Raw genomic sequence first — 21,422 nt, 5'->3', positions numbered from 1 at the left:
TCACACAGTTAGATTTGAGATCATTCACCACGTGTAGATCCACATGTGAGGTGCAAAAAGAAAGGAGAACATGATCACATAATTATAAAGGAAAAACTTAACAAAACAATAAATTTATTACTTAAATAAATATAAAGGTAACATTTACTACACTAAATATTTACAAAATATATACAGGACAATTACAGTTTGTAATAAAAAATTAAACTAAATCTTAAATTTCATCATAAGCAAAACAAAAATGTATACACTTTACCAATTGGACTTAAAATTTTAAATTGCTTTAAAAGTATTTAAAAATGAAATTCCATATCACTTACTTATTCTTTGTAAACTTTGTAATATATTGTATAACTTAATATACAAATCTGAGTAAATAAACAAAAAATAATACTATAAGTGTCCATAGCTTCTAAGGGGGTTTATAAAACCCATATTTAGTGGTTACAGTAAATTTTTGTATATTGTATAAAAAAAGTTCTATTCTAATGAAATCCAACGTTTGACATGAACCCCAGGAGACGGATCTTGCAACAGTAGATGTTGGTTACGTTATTGACTTTTCTATCAGTGAAAGAATGTATTTCTCCAATACTGTTTTAGCTGCAACCCAAATTGGCCATTTTATTAAAAATTATAGATATCATCAGCACTTATTTTTTACAAACTATATTGTATGACTTTTTTAACAGTAATAAGCTTGCTGGTCCCTTTGAAAAACAAAAAATTAATTTAAATTAAAAAAATTAAATTATTTGCGAGGCAACATGTCAGACAACTTGCTAAACATTAGTATAAAGTATTTTGTTTTTCCATTATGCATTTGAAGCCATGTAATAAACATCTAATGCATATTCTAGATATAAAAATAATATTTTATCATAAGTATAACTTTTTAATAAAATACTCTTTTCAGAACTAAAGTACTTCATAGATAAAATATGTATTATAGCACTTAAGCTACAAGGTTAAATGTTACCTAGTTTGATGTTCCTAACTACCTCCAAGATTGATTTGCAATGTTTTTCTATTCTGTTGTTATACAGATACATGAAGAGAATTTCATAAATTCAAAACTCGATTTTCTCAAGTATCTGATTATATTATGGCAAAAAAGCAATGGAATAAAAATGTTAAATTTACAGTCCGATAGGCTTTAAACAATTTGCAAATTTGTTCGGTGACTTAAATTTATAATGGACAGCTTCCTCAATGCCTTCTCTTTTCATTCTACTGTCTGTACATAAAGAAGTCAAAAGTATGTACATAAAATTCCAGGGTATGTTTACTACTGACATTTACAAAACACTCATTATAAAATTTATAGGACATAACTAAACTTTCACTTGTGTTTTACAAAAATTATCATCAAGTGTTGTTATTTCTAATTTAACCCTTAACCCTTTGAGTGCCAAAGCGTCGCTAATTTTGACGGTACGAAAAGTGCATAAAGTGCCAGCGTCGCCAATTTTGACGTTTCGTATTTCGATAATATTTTATATAGTACAAGATTATTTTGGCCAAATAACCAGACAGCTGTATTCAATAGGTTCCAAACTATCAATAAATACGAGTTTTATGTTGTTTATCTACTATTTTATCTGTGAAACTTGTGTTCTTTTGATACTTATCAAGAAGCCACTATTTTTGGACGAGTTTTCCTTATCGGGGACAAAACAAATTACAGTATTCAAAACAACTGACTTTATTTAACCTATTTTGGAATTTACAAGTTATTACGACAATCAATAACATCAAATACTATAAGAACGTTTCATTATTCGAAAGAGTCAGGTCATTCGTGTGTCTATTTGGAGATAGGAAGTATGACTCATCAAGTATTTTTCGATTCATTATGGAAGAAGGAACGTATAATGAAGTTTATTTTGATCTCTGATAAGGAAAACTCGTCCAAAAATAGTGGGCTGTGATAATACCGATGTACCTGTGCAGTGATTTCTGTCTTCCAGTCACGCGATGTAGCGGACGAGTACCGTGTTGCGTAACGGCCTTTCTTGTTATTTATGTGCCGATAACCAAGCATTTGAGTAAATACAAAATAAAATAGTAACTTATACAGTATTTTACTGTATTTCTTTACAAAATTAATGTAGTGATTTGAGTTGTGTCGAAGCGAAAAACGTGAATTTTCAGTGTAAATATTTTTAGGGTTGTTATGTAGTAAATTTAAACTTTTATGTAAATATGTTAATAATTATTTGTTTCTACATTTACTTATCATATTTATTTGTTTTATATTGATGTTTTATTAGATTTATTGGGAAAACTACATCATTACTAAGTAATTTCTAAACTCTGACAAATAAAGTACAGTTTATAAAATGTCGGTACCGGGCAGCATTTTGTTAATACTGTATAATGCCATATTTTAAAAATTCTAGAATAAGATATTACACATGGGTTTTATTTAGAATTATATGGCCTTTATCATGGTATAAAGAAACAAAATCTTAAAAATACCGTATATACTCAAATTAGGTTGAAACTTAATTTTTTATACAAAAGTAAGAAACTTTTTTTATAAATAATAAAATTTTTATACTTTTATAAATCAAATTTTATTTTTAACAATATGTATCATATTATGCATTTAATAAGAAAAAAAACAACATCAAAATGATGGAAATCTGTTTAGTAGTTATTTTACAACAGCTTTTTTCCCAAAAGCTTACAAATATGCGACAAACAGAGTGGCACTTTATGCATATGCCTTCGGAAAATACCCGTGGCACTCAAAGGGTTAAAGTGCCGAAGAAAATTTAGCCTGGATATAGATAGTATTTTTTTAGACATTTAACAAAATTTGTTAAATTGTTTGTGTCTTAAGTTTAATTTATTTTCTTTTTCTTGAGAAATGAAATAAAAAACTTTTTTTTGAAGCACAGCTCACTTGCAAAAATGCTTAGCACAAGACATACACACAATAGTCCTACATTCTTATGCAATACCACGCATCACCATGAAAATGAACAATACATATTTTAACATAAATTTTGATATTAATTAAAAAACCAGGTTATTCTTTAAAACATGGAAAAAATATATGTTGAAATATGAAGATAGCGCAACATTTTTCAAAAAACTGAAGAATTATACACAAAAGAATGATTCAGCTCTTTTTTTAATTGATTTACAGTAATGTATTTCATTCAAAATGAAAAAAAAATAGTTTTTTAACATTTATTTGAGTTCATTGGTTAAAAAAATAATTAAGATAACGATTATTTCATCAAAATTCTTCAAAATAGTGCAGGGATTTTTAAGCAAGTGCTTAAAAAAATAACTGGAATATCAGTATTAATAAAGATAAGGCTTGGACTGTACAACTTCTTAGATGAATTGGCTAATAAACTAAAGATACTAAAACTTAATTTGGATATCATCTAACCTATAAGAATAACCAAACTACAACAGATTTATTTTGGTAAAATTTTGAAAGCTCTTGCTGTAAAAAGTCTTAAAATTGTTATAAAACAAAAACGTCTTTTATTGACCTCTATGATATGAGGTTGTTCCAAGGTTTACCTACACCTTGTATATACAGGGTGTCAATTAAGTCTGGAACCTCTTTTTTAATTTTTGAACCATAATAGAAAGAAATATCAAAGTTCACACACGTGCTTACTGGTGATAGTATCGCACACATCTGCCAAATTACCGACCAGATAATCCCTTTGGGGGACGGTCCACAAGGAGTCGGACAAAATTCTTAAATAGCATAGGTCAAGTTTGGTATCAAATTAAAGGTCTTACTTAGCAGAGTACAATGCCGCAAACCGGACTTCAAAAGGTGGATTCATTCAGTAGCTATAGCTATTTGAATTTTAAAACAATTGAACAATGTAAATTATTAAGTATTACAAGTAAACACCAATTTTTAAGTACCTGTGATCAAAGTGAGTGTTCAAAATGTTCCCCTCCCATCATATAACAATGTAGTAATCGAAGCCAGGAATCAATAATTATTACCAATAACACAACTACTGTTAGAATGTGAAAGTGGCAGATTGAGTCATACACAGCATCCACAGAAACTTAACGTTTGGGCAGGTATTATAGGAAATCAAATTATGGGCCCATTATTGATCAATGGTAATTTAAATGGTGACTCGTATCTATCAATGCTCCAAAATGAGATAATTCCTGCACTACAGGCTGCTCTTGGTCGACAATTTCAAAGAATTTATTTCCAACAAGATGGCGCGCCACCACACTTTGCTCTCTTTGTTAGAGAATACTTGGATACAATATTCCTTCACAGATGGATGGGAAGACATGGTGCAGTAGAGTGGCCTGCTCGTTCCCCTGATTTATCTCCGCTGGATTTTTTTCTTTGGGGATACCTCAAAGATAAAGTTCATCGTACTAAGCCTCGAGATTTGGCGCACCTAAGAAATCTCATAGTCCAAGAAGCTCAAGATATTCCTCGTGACTACCTTCAAAATGCAGTGGATGGCTTTTCCAACCGCCTAGGACATTGCCAGACGATGGTAGGGGAACATTTTGAACACTTACTTTGATCACAGGTACTTAAAAATTGGTGTTTACTTGTAATACTTAATAATTTACATTGTTCAATTGTTTTAAAATTCAAATAGCTATAACTACTGAATGAATCCACCTTTTGAAGAACAGTTTGCGGCATTGTACTCTGCTAAGTAAGACCTTTAATTTGATATTAAACTTGACCTATTCTGCTATTTAAGAATTTTGTCTGACTCCTTGTGGACCGTCCCCCAAAGGGATTATCTGGTCGGTAATTGGGCAGATATGTGCGTTACTATCACCAGTAATCACGTGTGAACTTTGGTATTTTTTTTATCTTGTGGTTTAAAAATTAAAAAAAGAGGTTCCAGACTTAATTGACACCCTGTATAGCTGAGAAACTCACCTTTGAAAGACTTCATTTTCACTGCAATGCTGTGAGCCGTTCCATTTCCGGCATTGAGCACTGTCACATCAGCACCATTCACCAACAATTCGTGGACGGTGTGGGGATGATCATTGTACACTGCACACATCAGTGGAGTTGCATGTGCCTGCAATATAAATCAAGCAACATAAGCAATTATGAAAAAACATTAACAAATTAAAAATTTTCCTTTTTCACAACTAACTTAATTTTTTTATAATGTAGTTAGTTTAAACCCTTTAACTGCCAAGTTCAATATATATATAGTGCAATTGTAGTTTTAATAATATCCGCTATGCTTAAGATATATCACGTGCAAAGGTAAGTCAAATTATAAACAGTAATTTTGCTATTCTTCATCGAATGCAGGTCCTACCTAGATAATGTGTGGAGTAGATGTTTGGTTTATTAGGAATGTGTTCAAGCTCGGCACTGCCATCAGTACAGCCATGACCGAGCAAGAAGTCCCTTCATCTATTGTGCAACGGATTATCATAGTTTTTAACCAATGAAGGCATTAAACTGTCGGAAACTTTTAACTTGTTTGCGGGCACAGTAAAAGGTCTCAGAATCATGTGTTTACAAGAGCAAGAGAATTTAAGAGTGGACGAGAACAGGTTGAAAACAAAAGTAATGATCGATGCCTAAGGACAAGCCTTACAGATGACAATATTTGTGCCGTTTGAGAGCTTATTTTGATCATGATCGCTAGTTAACTGTGGAAGAAATTTCAACAGCAGTGCAAATTAGCTATGGAAGTGTTCAATCCATAATCACCGATCAACTTGGTTTCAGAAAAATTAGTGTTCAATGGGTTCCGAGGTTGTTGACTGTAAATCAAAAACAAGTCAGGTTGGAGTTTGGTGGAATACTTCTGGTCAGGTCGGAGATACAAATACAAATTATTTATTTTTTGAGAAATGATTTACATGTATAACAATAGTTAATCTGTTACAATTAATTTTATACTACATTAATAATATTACACAAAACATACTGTTACATAATTAAAGAATTATAGTTAAAATTGCACAATTGTGGTTTAGGTTAATATTTTTAAATCATTGCTTGCCTTGCATACTGCTCAACAACAAGCTAAAACAAGCTCAACACAAAATACTGTTTACTGAATGTTATTTACATGTATACACATTTTATAAAAAAATCTACCTACATTAAGATCAATACTGACTAAGAAACTCTCCTAAAACACATTGGTGACAAGGTGCTCCCTCAGCTGTCTTTTGAAACCCAAGGGATGGAAGTTGATTCTATGGAATCTATTAAATTAGACTGTGCAAAAATGTTGTGGTAGTAAGGCGGAATTTTTTTTCATAATTCAGCAATAATCATTCTCAAATACCTGTATTGAATCTTCTAAAATGTTCTGAGAGTCAATAAATGAGGAAGGGATACTGCAAGACTTTTCAAAATTTGTTTCAGGATTTAGATATCAAGGTTTGTTTCAAATCAGATCGCTCAAAGGCTTCTGGATCAATTTCAGCTAGAAAGGGAAGCATTTTTAAAGCGCATTATCACATGTGATGAGACTTGGGTACATCAGTACACCCCAAGTAAAAAGTGCAAGTAAGGAGTGGCCAAGAAATGACAAAGTCTGTCCTATGAAAGCCAAAACTTGTCTCTCTGCTGGAAAAGTCCTTACAAAGATTTTTTTGGACTCTAGTGGAATTTTATTGATGATTATTGATTTTATACATGATTAACATACAATGAATGCGGCTTACTAATGTTGGTTGATGAAAGCCACCTATCGAAACAAAAGGGAGATGTACCCATCATACTCCATGACAACGCCAGACCTCACACTGCGGCTTTGACAAGGGATACATTGAAAAATGGGCTGAAAAAGCTATTTATTAATTAAAAAAAAAACTTTTTCAATCTTATGTTAAAACTACTAAAAACAGGAAGAATACTTGGCACAGCCTAGATGTCACTTTGAATCTGATCTCCAAATAATTAAATGCATTATATTTCTAATTAAAATAATATCTTGATTCATAAATCAGTTTAGTTACATTATTTGCACCTTTTCAGTTTGACCTTCTGAAGGAGACATCTCAAGAACATATTTTCACAATGTAACACAGGACCATACTGAGTGGTTTATACTTATGTGGGGTTGCCAATTTAAGAAATAGTATCTGTAGAAAACCTACATATTTGATACTGATATGCTTGATTACAAACAGAATTTATAGATAATATTTTTAAGAGTAAGAATGTAGTAAATATCACTAAGACACCCCAAACTCACATAATCTTCATGGTTTACATTACCTTCAGCTTGGATGAGCATCCTGACTATTTACAGGTGACCTTCAGTAGCTGCCAACATGAGAGCTGTCTCTCCCCAAATAGCTTGTCTGTCCACCTTCACAGTATACAGGTATATATATATATATATATCTGTCAGAAGAATAGTAAATACTCACATGATCTTCATGGTTGACATTAGCTCCAGCTTGGATGAGCATCCTGACTATTTCCAGGTGACCCTCAGTGGCTGCCAACATGAGAGCTGTCTCTCCCCAGATACCTTGTCTATCCACCTCCACACCACACTCCAGGAATATCTGTACTGTATGGATCTGTCCATAGAATGCTGCCCACATCATTCCACTCAAGCCTTCATCATCTGTCTCATCAATGTCTTTATCTGAATTGATTAAACAAAAAACACAGCATAAGTTATAAAAAAGACAGGACTGAAGCCTTACTCATGAATTTAGATAGTTAAATTTCCCTGTTTTATTTGATTCTGAATCATTAAATGTAATCCATTTGATGAAAATAACTGGAAAAATCTTTATTTCTGATTGACTTTTGTATATTTACAACAGACAGAGTACAGAGTAGGTCTCAGAAGTTGGATATCAGTCCTGCCATGTCTGCATTAGTAACGCTTATACTATGCCATATTGTTATTATCTGCTATAGTAAGACTCATATCAATATAAGCCTGCACTGTAGCATGGTGTTACCAGCTATAACTAAAGAATAACTAGTAATGGGATAGTAGATTGAATTTAACAATCGAGTGATCGTTATTGCTCATCTTTACTTCTCATCTATCTTCCTGAATTATTTACATTCACAAATTAAATTAACATGTGTTTACACTATGACAGCGAACATGAGCAAAAATTATAATAAAATAAAGCATGCCGAAGAACAAAACAGATATTAACAACCGGACGACGTCACGTCACCTCATACTGAGAATCAGCTGATATGACAATGTGGCAACGTCACCACCTGAGGTGGGAAGTGGGATACAGTAACTGCCCATAAGGCTAGGTTTACAATGATGTGTTTCTAGTACTATAATACCATGAATTATTTTAATCTAAGAGAATATCAAGTGAAAATTCCTTTATTTAAAATAATAATATATTCACTTCAGCATCTTGATATCTACTAAAAACCCCAGTAGCAAATGTTAAAAAACATGTTGTAGTGTTTTCATTTATTTTTAGTAGCTCGTTATCACAAATATTGCGCACTGCAATTTCAAATGTTCTCCAAGAAAACCTCTACTTAACTTACAGAAAATATATAATTGAGCGACTTGTCATCAGTCAAATAATGACATAGGTCTAGATTTTTGGTGAGAATAAATTTCTGCTATCAACATTGCAAAGGCCTATAAAATCCTTAATCTTAGAGATTTTCAAATATTATATAATATAAGTGTGAGTTGAAATAAAAACATTGTGAGTACTATTCATCTTTCCATCTTTCCTTTCCTATTTACAATTCCCTTGGACTTCTTTATGCTGCTGGCAATTAGTAAATAATCAAATTTGGGATTTTAGGAGTCAAAACATTTATTTTTTATTGACTACATCACATCATAAAAATTAGGGACCTTTATTACTCGGAATAATACATATGGATTGAGTTTTAGTTTATCTGGTGGGCTAACTTAGGGTTCATAGTCATCAGAATAGTTGTTTCTGTTGTCTTCAACTATCATTTTAAGCTTGAAATGTATACACAAATTTTTACAATAAAAATCATAAATTAGTGATCAGGCTGTGATATGACAGTCTTATACCTCAAAAGCCTTTTATGTCATCCGATTCTATTCTTTAACTTCTAAAAATAAAAGAGATATAGATATGAGTTGAAAATCATTACTATAATGTTCAAATAATCAAATCATCTTGCTCTAGGTGATTTGAAGGAGAATACTGTAATATACAGTACATTTATCACATAAACTTATGAAACTAACCTTGAGCTAACATCTCCTCAAGGTCCTCCTTCAGTATGTCACCACGTCCGCACACCATGAACCAGGACATGGCATCAGTGGGGGTGGCAGGAGTGGGCATATTACCACGCTGGAGGTTGGTCAGTACAGTGCTACTACCTGGGCGTGGGATGGGAGTGAGGCAGTCAGCTGTGGCGGGGGCTGACAGCTCGGCAGTGCTGGCCGAAGTAGCTTCTCGACTCGGCTACAACAATATTGGTATACCAAAGAATTACCAAGGGATTTCATGATAGGTGGGTCATGGGGACTTAAGCCGAGGCTTTTGTACTGGCTTTATGTTTCCGTAGTCAGACCTGCACTAATGTATGGAGCTGTTGTCTGGTGGCCAAAAACGGAGGCCAAGATGGCGGTAGCTTGTTTGGCTGGCATCCAAAGGATGGCTTGCCTTGCTATCACTGGGGTTTTTCCTAGTGCGCCAGGTGCAGCTCTAGACTGTGCCTCAACCTCGCCCCCCTGGAAATTGTTATTCTGGCTATGGCCAGGAGGAGTGCCTACTGTCTTCAGGAAGTGGGACTCTGGTCGGGCTGCAGCAGTGGGCACTGTACAATTAGCATCCTGATTCAGGAGGATGCTCTGCACGTGATCTCTGATCAGGTGCCACAAAAATTCTCCTTCGACAAACCCTTTAGGCTTGTGATACCTCATAGGGACGATTGGTCGGAGGGAAGGAAACCTCTTCCACCAGCGGAGCTTGAATGGTTTACAGACGGCTCTAAAACAAAAAGCGGCACAGGCACTGGAATTGTGGTCCCTATGGGTCCTTATCCTACAGTTTTTAAGGTGGAGGTCACAGCCATTATGGAATGTGCTTATGAGAATCTTAAGCACATTCTCATAAGCACAGAATATGTCTGCGATATAGGAGTAAGACGATCAATATTTTCATGGATAGTTGGGCAGCACTGATGGCACTGGACTCTTGTGTGTTCAAATCCAAACTTTTCTGGGATTGCTATCAAGTCGTTTCTTCCCTTGCCAGAATCAACAATGTGACTGTTTGTTGGGTTCCTGGTCATAATGGGATCCTTGGGAATGAAAGAGCTGATGCCCTGGCCAATCGGGGCTCAGCGTCAATTATGACAGGCCCTCAACCGTTGTGCAGTATTCCAAGGTGTGAATCCTTTGGGACTGTCTCGAAATGGGTTCTGTCTGAACATGAGAGAAGGTGGAGGTTGCATCCAGGTATGAGAATGAGCAGAATGGTACTACAGTTGCCTTCCTCCAGAGTGGCATCTGACCTTCTCACTAAATAGATCAATGTCTTCTCGAGTTATAGGTCTGATCACGGGACATGGTCACCTGAAGAAGCATCTTCACAGGGTCGGCATCCTTCAGGAGGATCCGCTCTGTAGATTGTGTGATGAGCAGGATGAAACTGCCAAACACTTGCTTTTTGATTGCCCAGCAATAGCAAGGGAGCGGTATGCCATCTTTGGTGGACAAGGGTGATGAATTTCTCCAGGAGGACCTGATAGGTTGTTTTCGGCAGTTTGTGGAACTGCTGAAATCATAGACTGGTAGGCCTCATAGTGTGCTTCAGGGGTGCGCAAAAAAGGCCTCCCTTGAGGCTCAAGTGCATGGCAGTAGGCCGTCCCATAGAGGAAAAAAAAGAAGAGATTTCATCATATCTGAAGTCTATAATTCATCAGCTAACTCAACACCATTTCCACAACTTTCCTTGCACTTTTCTATGCATTATTAAAATATTTTAAAAACTATTAAAAAAATACAATAATTTTAATTGGAATAGCATACATACCCTAATCACATTCACATTTCCTCCTTTCTAAATTCTAATTGGTGCTGTACAAAAGTCAAAAATTATATGATCAGTTGGTCAGAAAATGAAAAATTCTCTTCTTTATTTATAAACAGAGAGGTTGAAAACTCTCTTACCTTCCTTGTCTTTTACATGAATAAATGCCTTATATCCTGTGTCCTCATCTCTCTATGTAATACATGCAATATACATATATACACATTTATGATTCATGTACATCTATGCCTGCAATGGGAAAAAAAGTATGAAGTATACTATTAGAGTCTAAATTTCCATCAGATATTGCTGTAAAAAATGTACATGAATTTCTTGATTACAAAATATAAAATATTCCTTAAATTAACCCTTTTTACTCTCAGAGAATACTTCACAGGTATGTCTAAAATCACCCAGCCTTCAGATACAAGATATCTCCCAGGATCTTGGGATAAAATTACCAAATTTTCAACGTTTTAATGAAAAATGTATGATCTAATTATTATTTATGATCCAATTTCCATCAAAGCTTTTTATTATGCAATTAACAAACTAAACTTGTAATTTTGTAAAGAAACAATTACATGTTTAATGTTTTTTAATTGGTACTATTTATTTAGAAATAACAAGAGTAAAAAAATATCAGAGAATTTATATTGATATGCTTTAAAAAATTTATACAAAATTATAACACATACAGATATTCAAGTTAATACAAACAAAAATACTTGCAATATAAGATTTTTTCAGAAATATTGAGCTATCATATTTTATATACTGTTATAAATGTTGTATACTCTACTAACAGGGTTCAAGCTGCGACTGCATTAGTCGCATTTTGCGAAACGAGCTTAGAAATCGCTGTGCTCTTACAAATTTAAGACAAAAGCAAGAAAGAAGAACTAACCGCAAAAAGTATAACATGTTTTGAAAATAAATTTACAGCTTTAAAAATCTTGTTATTCAATGATACTATAAGATCATATACTTGGTCATCACAATTAATTTCATGTATTTAAAATATTAGACACCACGACGCCGGTCAAAGAAATCTATGATTGGAAAACTCCAGCCTACTCTCAAACGTTAATCAAAAACTAACTAATGAAGCAAAAATTATCAGAATTATATTACAATTAAGCTTGTTTATTTCTGTCTAGACATATAAAGCAAATTATTTACAAACAATTACCAAGGTTTGTGTCTGTACCAAACAGGTACCGGTTTTTGGCACTACTAAACTGTAATTTTGAAAATGAATTATTCATTGTTAAACCTATGAAAAAAATCATTGGAAGTACAAAGCCTGTATGGGAAAAAATTATGGGAAATGGTCAAATAAATTAAAACAATATTTAATTTATTAGGCTTTCTCTTACAGGACACGAGCGGGCAGCACACGATCGTGGCAACACCGCCTTCGCAAGTCTGGTGGTTTGCGCATGCCATAAGCAGGTACCAAGTATAGCAAATTAACAAAATCTGTTTAATTAATCCAGTGTTAAAAATAATTGTGTTTTTACATAATTAAATCGCCTTTAAAATAAAAAAATAATTACTTTAAAAGCTCCATAACAAGACTAATACTGTATGTTTGAACCATCCCTGGTCAAGAATAAAAGTGTCAAAACTGTAATTTGACAACTTGTATTCGAATATAACTAAAAAATTACCTACTCAAAATCAGTACACTTGTATGTATCCTGCGTAAAAACTTTGGTCTTAAAAGGATTACAAGTTTCAAGTTTCCGAAATATGAATGTTCAAAGTTGCAGTTTGGTTGAAAACCGCCAAGAAACTATCTTTTTTCATTCTTACCAACATAAAATTTCAATTTATTGTTTGTAAACAATTTGCCTTATACGTCTAGATGCAGAAATAAACAAGCAAAATTTTAATTTAACTCCCGTAATTTCTGCTCTACTAGTTAGTTTATGGTTAACATTCAAACTCGGTTATTAATGCTTTTTGATGCAAGAGTAGTGTCCAACGAACTGCCATGCTTTGTTGCTATAACAGTGCTGATGCACCACGGCTGATAGCATACAAACCAAAATGGACATTGTACACTTCCAAATGTCATGTCTTGATGCTGTAACTAATACTGGAGATTTTTTGTAATTATGTTAGAGCCAGATTGTTTTTTGAATTTCATAAAAGATTAAGAATTACCAATTCTAAGCAATTTATAATTACCTATATTTAAGGTCCTTACATTGGTGTTTACAAAACTAAAAAGGCTACAGATTTAATGAGGTTTGACTTTAGGCAAAGACCTAATCAGTTTTCTAAAGATAAACTGATGTTAAAAGTAACTTGTTTAGTAAAAAAAATCACCATACTACTAGATTTGATTTTGTATTTCATATTGTGACATGACTTCTCCTTTTTTATGTATATTTATGCAATAAATTAAAAATTTTAGTTTGTAGCTAATCTGTATTTAATCAAACCTCTTAACAATTACCTCATATTTTAATTATTGGGGCTATCAATATTTTAACAACAGTATTTTTATCAATTAAATATTGGTTTGGGAGCTTAAGTATTAGAGAACTTAAAACTTAAATCTTTTTTGATAAGTATTATTGAAATCTTCACTGCACACCAATGCTATTAACCCATATTATTCTACTGGTACCTATATAGGATACTTCTGTATTAACTTTCTTTAGGGTTCATGGTAGCAATTCTGTATGTTACTAAGCGTATAACAGTTGTATGTTAATAAGTGCTATGGGACAAATATTTTTGCTAAAAAGTATGAAGAACTTGTAGCATTTTTGTTAAGAAAATGTTCATCCCAGCTTAAACACTGACTACTACTATTATATAGACCTATTAATTACATAAATTACTATTAATTACATAAATTACTATTAATTACATAAATTACTATTAATTACATAAATTCTGTTAAAAATACCAATGTGATAAAACACTTCTTCTTGAATGTCGCAATATAAAAAAGATTACAATCTGAGCAAGTTACCTATTATACATTTTTTTAAACATCTGAAAATTCAGACATCAGGATAAATTAGAAGGTACTTACAACATCCAAAAATTCAAACATCGGTTACATACTTCTGACATCTAAAAATTCGAATGTCAGGAGAGAAAGGGTTAATTAAATAGTTTGTTAGAATTTGTGTTAACCATTATTCGTAACTGTACTAAAATTTTTATATGCATGAAATTAAGAGATTTTGGGAGGCTTTTCTAAATTTTACGACTACATGTTTTAAGAGAAAATGGTGCAACTCACTTGGACATTTTTACTGTCCTCCTTGGGAACCAAACTCACTGTGACCTCTTTTTAAAAGTTGCAGCCTTACCCCCACATTACGGAGAAAGTCGAAAGCAGATTGCTAACCGATTCTAGCACCACAGATATTCTCTGGTGTTTAAAATTTATTATTGACAATGGATAATTTGAAAGGATGACTGGTTTACAGACATTTACAATATTTACAGTGTTACAAAAATAACCAAAACATTTCTACTAATTAATTTATATTTTTAAATGCATTACCTCTAACAGTTATTAACAACCGGCTGTTTTAAAATGACCTTGAGTTCTTTCCTCATAACAACAATGTTAAGCTTCATGTAGTTTATGCTCTTACTTTTTATTGTACTGTAGCGTTGTTGATGTCTCATTTTAAAGATATAATTATTATTATGTATCATAACGCTTTTTAGTTTTTTTTGTAAAGTGAATAATTTTTTAATGCAATGAAGAACAACAAAGTTTAATTATATTTTAATAATAAAGTTTTTTTTTTTTTAATTAAGAAAACAAAAAAGCGATTGGATGCATATTAATTATATCTTTAAAATGAGACATCTCCTACAGTTCTATGACTAAAAATAAGGTTGGAAAAAGTAGGCTCTAGTAGAGGTTGACTGAGGTAGTTTGGACTAAAAAATTTATTGAATTGCTGTGAATTGATAAAACAAGAATTAGGACTTTGTATGTTATAAAGTTATAAGATAGTCTAAGCTTACAACATAACTTAATCCTAGCTTTACCTAGTATCTTGAAGGTTAAAGAAAGTTACCTTGTAAGGTTGAAATGCACTTCTACGAGGTCCATTTTTCCACAAAGAAGGCCATGGCAGATTTCCAGAAGACGAGGATTTGGAATCATGCTTGTTGGACAAAGAGTGTTCATGCCTAGCAGAGCCTTTGATTACAGTTTTACAGTTAGCATTGGATTGTTTTTGTTCAGTTTTAACTGGTGAAACTTGAGCATTTCTATAAAAACAACAAATTGCAAGAATAAATATTAAACACTAGACACATTTATTAATTAATAGTTTTATTTTTAGATTAGCCTTCTATAGGTTTTAGGGTAGGGTACGATAAGTGGACCTGGTTTTTTATATCGAAGAATGTAATCATCGATACCTAATACTCCCATCTCAAATCCTAGACTATCAATCAATAATAAAAGTATATATAAGTATATATAAAAGTATCTATAGTCCTCAACAACAATCATGTTTTAAATTAAAATATGAATTTAATATTTACAGTGATCAAACAAATTATTATAACCAAAATTAAGAAATCTGAAGACAACCATATTTGCTCCTCTCACAGTTACAGTTGTTTATTTCCCACAAATTTCACATAGTGAGTTTTTCGGTACGAGTCCAACATGTTAAAGCCACGAAAAACATATCTTATCATCTTTCAAAGTAGTATCGCGTAGTTTTCTAATACTGACTGCCATTTTTAATAATCAAATGTTATTTATATAAAATTGAAATATTACCTTACTTGTATTATTTTAAAGTTTTTACAGCTGCTGATATAGATTATTTAAGTTAATTGTGCAAAATAATTAATCAGTATCGATTGATTAGGGGAGATCGAGGCAATACCGTACATTGAGGTAATACCGTACACAAGGTTTGTGACGTCTAAAAGGCGACTACAGCGCTGCAACTAGTACTGCTACCTCGCGGCAACAATACGAAACACATCTGGAGGAAAACCGCCGGCAAGCTGCACCGCGTTGTTTAACAAAACAAAGTTTTTATAGTTTCTTCGGTTTTCTTCTTATTTTGAATTCTTGCTTCATCAGAGGTAAGTAAAACTCTGTTCCAGTTATAGTCTTTACAATATTGGTATTATAATCTTTACATATAAGATCATAAATTAGTATAACTACGACCTTCCTAGTCGGTGTATTTTTTAGGTTATGAATTTTAATGCTACGCAAGACAGATCGGGGCAATGCCGTACAAAGTGTACGGTATTGCCCCAACAAGTGTACGGGATTACCCATAATGCAATGTTATGATAAAAATTGTTCTTAAAACATTTATCTTAATATCTAATTCTAAAGTCTTTAATATTTAAATGTCTATAAAAAATACTTTTTCAACAGATGGTGAGAAACCGTCCACGGCTGACGCAGAAAGCAAGCTGGACTAATGAGATGATGAAAGCTGCTATCAAGGCTGTGAAAGAAGATGGCAAGAAACTTCGAGAGACTGCTCGATTTTACAACATTCCCGTGATGACACTCTGTGATCGACTACAAACAAATAATTCGAGTGAGGCACAGTTAGGACGAAAACCCACGTTCACCAAAGAACAAGAAAACGATATAGCACAGCAGGTATTAACTTTAGCTAAAGTATTCTATGGGCTGACTCCAACTGAGCTTCGTAGACTAGTGTTTGAATATGCAGAAGTGAACAAAATAAAACACAACTTTAATCTCTCATGTAAAATGGCTGGGTGGGACTGGTTGCAAGGGTTTCTCAAAAGAAATCCAACTGTTAGCGTTAGAAAACCGGAGGCTACCAGCTAGGACAGAATATCAGCTTTTAATATTGAAGAGGTAAAGTTGTTTTATTCAAACTTGAAGTAACAAAGGGGTAAAACAGGTTGGTGCTGCTACTAGTTGGGAACGGGGAAAAAATATAACCATTTGTTGTGCTTTTAGTGCTGCGGGTACTTACATCCCTCCAATGTTCATTTTCCCTAGGTTGAGAATGAGCCCACTTTTGAAAAAAGATGGCCCTATAAATGTAATTTACGAATGCAGCAAAAATGGCTGGATTAATGAAGATTTGTTTTTGGTATGGTTGGACCATTTTATTGCCTACGCAAAACCAACAAAGGAGAGTCCTGTTTTGCTAATCATGGACAACCACACCACCTTAGCTGCCTACAATAAGTGCAAGGATAACAATATTGTAGTAGTTACAATACCTCCACATACATCACACCGACTGCAGCCTCTGGATGTAACCTTTTACAGTTCCTTGAAGGCAGCCTTTGCTTGAGAGTGTGATTCATTTATGAAAGTAAATGCATTTACCAAGATAACTCCTTACGATATTGCATCCCTGTTCAATAAGGCATATATCAGAGTTGCAAACATTGAAAAGGGAGTTTCAGGATTTGACAAGACTGGAATATTTCCTTTAGATACAGAAACATTTTCAGAAGAGGAATTGTAATGAACAGTATTGAATCCTAATGAATCTGCACTCGTATCAGTTGTCGATGAAGAGCCACAAAAGAACATCCACGAAATTGCTGTACCAACAGTCGGGCAGGTTCAACACGAAGCTTTAAATTATGGTCATAAACCATCAACGTCAAGACAGGTCATGGATGTTGATGAAACCAACCCAAATGAAGATCTTCATCCTCCGAAGTCAGACAATGCATCACTTGTACCTTTTTCTATTATTTCTCCTCTTCCATGTCCCAAAAAGACTTCTAAAAAACCGAACTCAAGAAAGCAGCATTCATCAATTCTCACTCTCACCCCTAATAAAATAAAACTTGAGTTAGCAGCTCTCGAAAAAGAAGAAAGGAATAAGCATAAGGAAAACAAAAACCTTAAAAAAGCCTCTAAAAAGGTTCTAAGAGTAAGTACAGAAAGTCTGACTCCAAATTGTTCAAACCAAAACATGAGGTGACAAATACAATGATGATAAAGGCACAGAAAAAGTTATGTCACAGAAACATTTCGTTCAGCTTATCAGAGGACGAAGATAAATGCAAGGAAATAATTCTGTGCGATGACAATGAAATGGATCACGTAGACCTTCTCAGCTTTGGAGATTCTGGGGCCATATAAGGAAAGGAATTGCCTACTGAAGCTGGTTGCTGTCTTCTTTGTGGGGAGATTGGGAGGGACAGTGAACTTTGGTTCAGGTGCGGTTTTTGTGCAGGTTGGGTACATGCAGAATGCAGTGCTGCCGATTCGGTCGAGAACTTTGTATGTGACTATTGCAAAAATGTATCATAGCTTTTTGTAATATTTTCTTACAACTTAGATTTATTGTGTTTTCTTATATTTTGACGACAAAATGTGGAATAACTTAGCTAATTTGTAATTTGTTTGAAGATTGTAATTAATACGTAACACTAAATACATTTTAATTGTGTTGTATTACAGTTTTTTTCATAGCTGTTATAGTGTACGTTATTATCCCAACACAAGTACGGAATTGCCCCAAACCTTGGGGCCAATACCCGTACAATGCAATGTTCTAGTAATTTTTATCTTAACTACCTATGTTCTACTTGTAGAAAAAATTTCAAAAAATCTATTTTGTAAATAACCTTGTAAATAATCATTGTATACAAATTTCAGATAGAAATATTGAAAAATCAAAAGATAGGTACCCTCTTTTCTTAAGTGTACGGTATTGCCTCGATCTCCCCTATAGCGATGGTTATGATTAAGTAATATCGTTTGCCAATTTCGATATAAAAAAACCGGGTCCGCCTATGTTCTACTTGTAGAAAAAATTTCAAAAAATCTATTTTGTAAATAACCTTGAAATAATTGGTGAACGTGGTGAAATAATAAGTCATACCTCATACCCTAGGTTTTATTGTTTACTTTTTACAGATGTTCTTAAAAACCTTTAAGATTTTCTCAAGTTTTGATTCAATAGTAAAAAATTAGTTGAAATCATTAAAAGCTAATATAAAAATACAATTTTTCTCTTAAGGAACATAGTTTTTGAAAATCATACAAGTGTTGGAGATAAAATCATAAACATTATTTAAATTCAAATTAACAAAATAAATTAATGAGTAAGTTAATACAAAATTCCTTAATAATTTATGTAACAATGCCTATACACTTAGAAAAGACAAAAATAAAAATATTGACAAAAGAGCATGTTTAAATAAATAATTCAAAGTGCCTATGAATTATATAGTAGGAAATTAACTAAAATTATTGTGGAACACCAGGAATTTAAAGGTTAGATAAGTACCAACTAAACTTACATATCTAAATTGTTTTCAAGACTTGTAGGCTCTGGTTTTTCATTCATGTTGACTGATATGGTATTAAAACAGTCTTGAATTTTGATAAAATGTTCAATTCGCCTTTCAGTATAATGTGAACATGTTCTGCTGTCAGGAAGTTCTATGGTGTCCAAAAATACTTGAATGTTTCACCTGAAAATACAGATCAGTTGCTATATTTCATGTTTGCCCATGTTTCATCTATCTATCAGCTGTGAGTCATTTAACATTTATTAAGTGGAACCTAGACTTTAGTAAATTTAATGGTTCACTCCAAGATTTTATACTCTGGTTAGGCCTAATGGATGTGGAATTTTTATATAAATGTGGTTGATAAGAGTATACAAATAATATAACCATACTCAATGTTTATTAGGCTACACAGTAAGACAATATCATATATGCTACAAAAAATATTAATTTACAATAAAATTTAATAATTATACATATTACAATTTTTTATGAAAGTGGTTTGTCTTAATACTTAATATTCTAAATTTAACCTGGACAAAACATAAAAAGTCAAACTCCAGTGATAGTTTGAAATGATAATAATAATAATGTAAGGTGCAAACAGTACCAGTAATATCTAAACTATTCATTCCGACAACAACACTAACCAGAAATCAGGACTACCGGCTAAAGTTAGCAGACATATGTATTGTGTATTGCACTATTTTGTACTGGAACGCATTGTAACCAAAAATGACAGAAAAAATAAATTTTGAGAGTGACAGTCAAAGACAGTGTTCTGGGGTAGGGTACGATAAGCGCAGCGGACCTGGTTTTTATATCGAAGAATGTAATCATCGATACCTAATATTCGCTTCTCAAATCCTAGACTATCAATCGATATAAAGTATCTATGTTCTCAATAACAATCATATGTGTTAAATTAAAATATGGATCTAATATTTACAGTGATCATACAAATTATTATATGAACATCCTCAGGAGTTGTATTGCGGAGGCCCAGTTGTGTTTGTTTGCAGACGACACGTCCATCGTAATGGAAAACCAATGTCGTGAGGCCATGGAGGTTAGCACTTTTGTGGAGTCTAATAAGATTGTTCAATGGTTTAGGGAAAATGGTCTAGTGGTAAATGCTGCTAAAACCGCAATTGTTGAATTCGAAATCTCATCTAATAACATTAATAATCTCAGCGTTTGGGTCGATGATATGGAAATCCTTTCTGAACAGCATGTGAGGTTTTTGGGATTGTCTATAGACAGAAACCTGAATTTTTCAGAATCAGAATCAGAAAAATCTTTATTCGATTGTTACACATGGTGTACATGAATGGCGTCACATGATTAAGAAAGTAAATGGTTAAGTTTACTAAATATGATTTACATTAGTATCTAACCAAATATAATACAATGTAATTTTAATGATTGTAAAAACTATTGTGAATTGTATCAAATTCAGAAAAGGAGTACAACGGCATTTCAGTCAGATAGCTTTTAAGTTTATTTTTAAATAATTTATTATTTTCTATTAATTTTATATTGCTTGGCAGCAAATTAAATAATTTAGCTCCTATGTATATTGGTTTTTTACAGAAAAAGTGTAAGTTATGTTGAGCTACTGCCATATTATTTCTATTTCTTGTATTATAATTATGGGTGTCACCACTCTTGCCTAAGCTATGAGTACGGTTCATCACTGACATTATAGTTACATATATATATATATATATATATATATATATATATATATATATATATATATATATATATATATATATATATATACAGGGTGTAAAATTATGTCTGGAAACACCCAAATATATCCTTTAATAATTTAAATATAAATTTGAAACCTCTTACAATCGTGATAGAGATTGGGCATATACTTTTTGGAACAATGTTTTGTTATGTCACACCAACGGGGGACGTCCTGCCGAGGGTTATCGTGAATATTCTTAAGGGCAGTCCGACCTCCATAAGAACATAATGTTAACTTGGGGAACCTATATCTCTGTAATGGTTATAGATAGAGTCCTGATTTTTATTTTACTTATTAAATAGCTTATAATCTAGGTCTTATCATGAGGTTTTTAAATTTGAAAAAAAAATTAAAAAGTTATAATTTTTTTATAATTTATTGTTTTTAACTAACTTTTTTATAA

The 21,422-nt window shown here is 32.7% G+C and overlaps 1 protein-coding gene across 2 annotated transcripts; it reads right to left on the bottom strand.

Annotated features, from left to right (window-relative positions):
• Positions 1–330: 330 nt before the first annotated feature.
• Positions 331–20,056, bottom strand: LOC124355091 (ankyrin repeat family A protein 2-like). Of its 2 annotated transcripts, none has more exons than XM_046806035.1 (7): positions 19,911–20,056; positions 19,270–19,443; positions 15,054–15,249; positions 9,195–9,417; positions 7,390–7,613; positions 4,913–5,060; positions 331–603 (listed from the first exon to the last, which is right to left on the bottom strand). In XM_046806035.1, the coding sequence occupies exons 2-7, from the start codon at positions 19,314–19,316 to the stop codon at positions 548–550; spliced, it is 894 nt and encodes a 297-aa protein (XP_046661991.1). In that variant the 5' UTR covers positions 19,317–19,443; positions 19,911–20,056; the 3' UTR covers positions 331–547. The 2 variants fall into 2 exon arrangements, with proteins under 2 accessions (XP_046661991.1, XP_046661990.1); XM_046806034.1 differs by having other exon boundaries at positions 19,871–20,045.
• Between the last annotated feature and the right edge of the window lie 1,366 nt (positions 20,057–21,422).

This window comes from Homalodisca vitripennis, chromosome 2 (assembly GCF_021130785.1).
Source record: "Homalodisca vitripennis isolate AUS2020 chromosome 2, UT_GWSS_2.1, whole genome shotgun sequence".
Taxonomy (NCBI): Eukaryota; Metazoa; Arthropoda; class Insecta; order Hemiptera; family Cicadellidae; genus Homalodisca; species Homalodisca vitripennis.
This window is presented reverse-complemented; position numbering and strand designations above follow the sequence as displayed.

Coding starts and splice junctions, on each gene's coding strand:
- LOC124355091 (XM_046806035.1), bottom strand. CDS start 19,316: ATGAATGAAAAACCAGAGCCTACAAGTCTTGAAAACAATTTAGATAT. Junction 15,250..19,269: donor CTTGAAAACAATTTAGATAT/GTAAGTTTAGTT, acceptor TTGTTTTTATAG/AAATGCTCAAGTTTCACCAG. Junction 604..4,912: donor GAAAATGAAGTCTTTCAAAG/GTGAGTTTCTCA, acceptor TTTGGGTTGCAG/CTAAAACAGTATTGGAGAAA.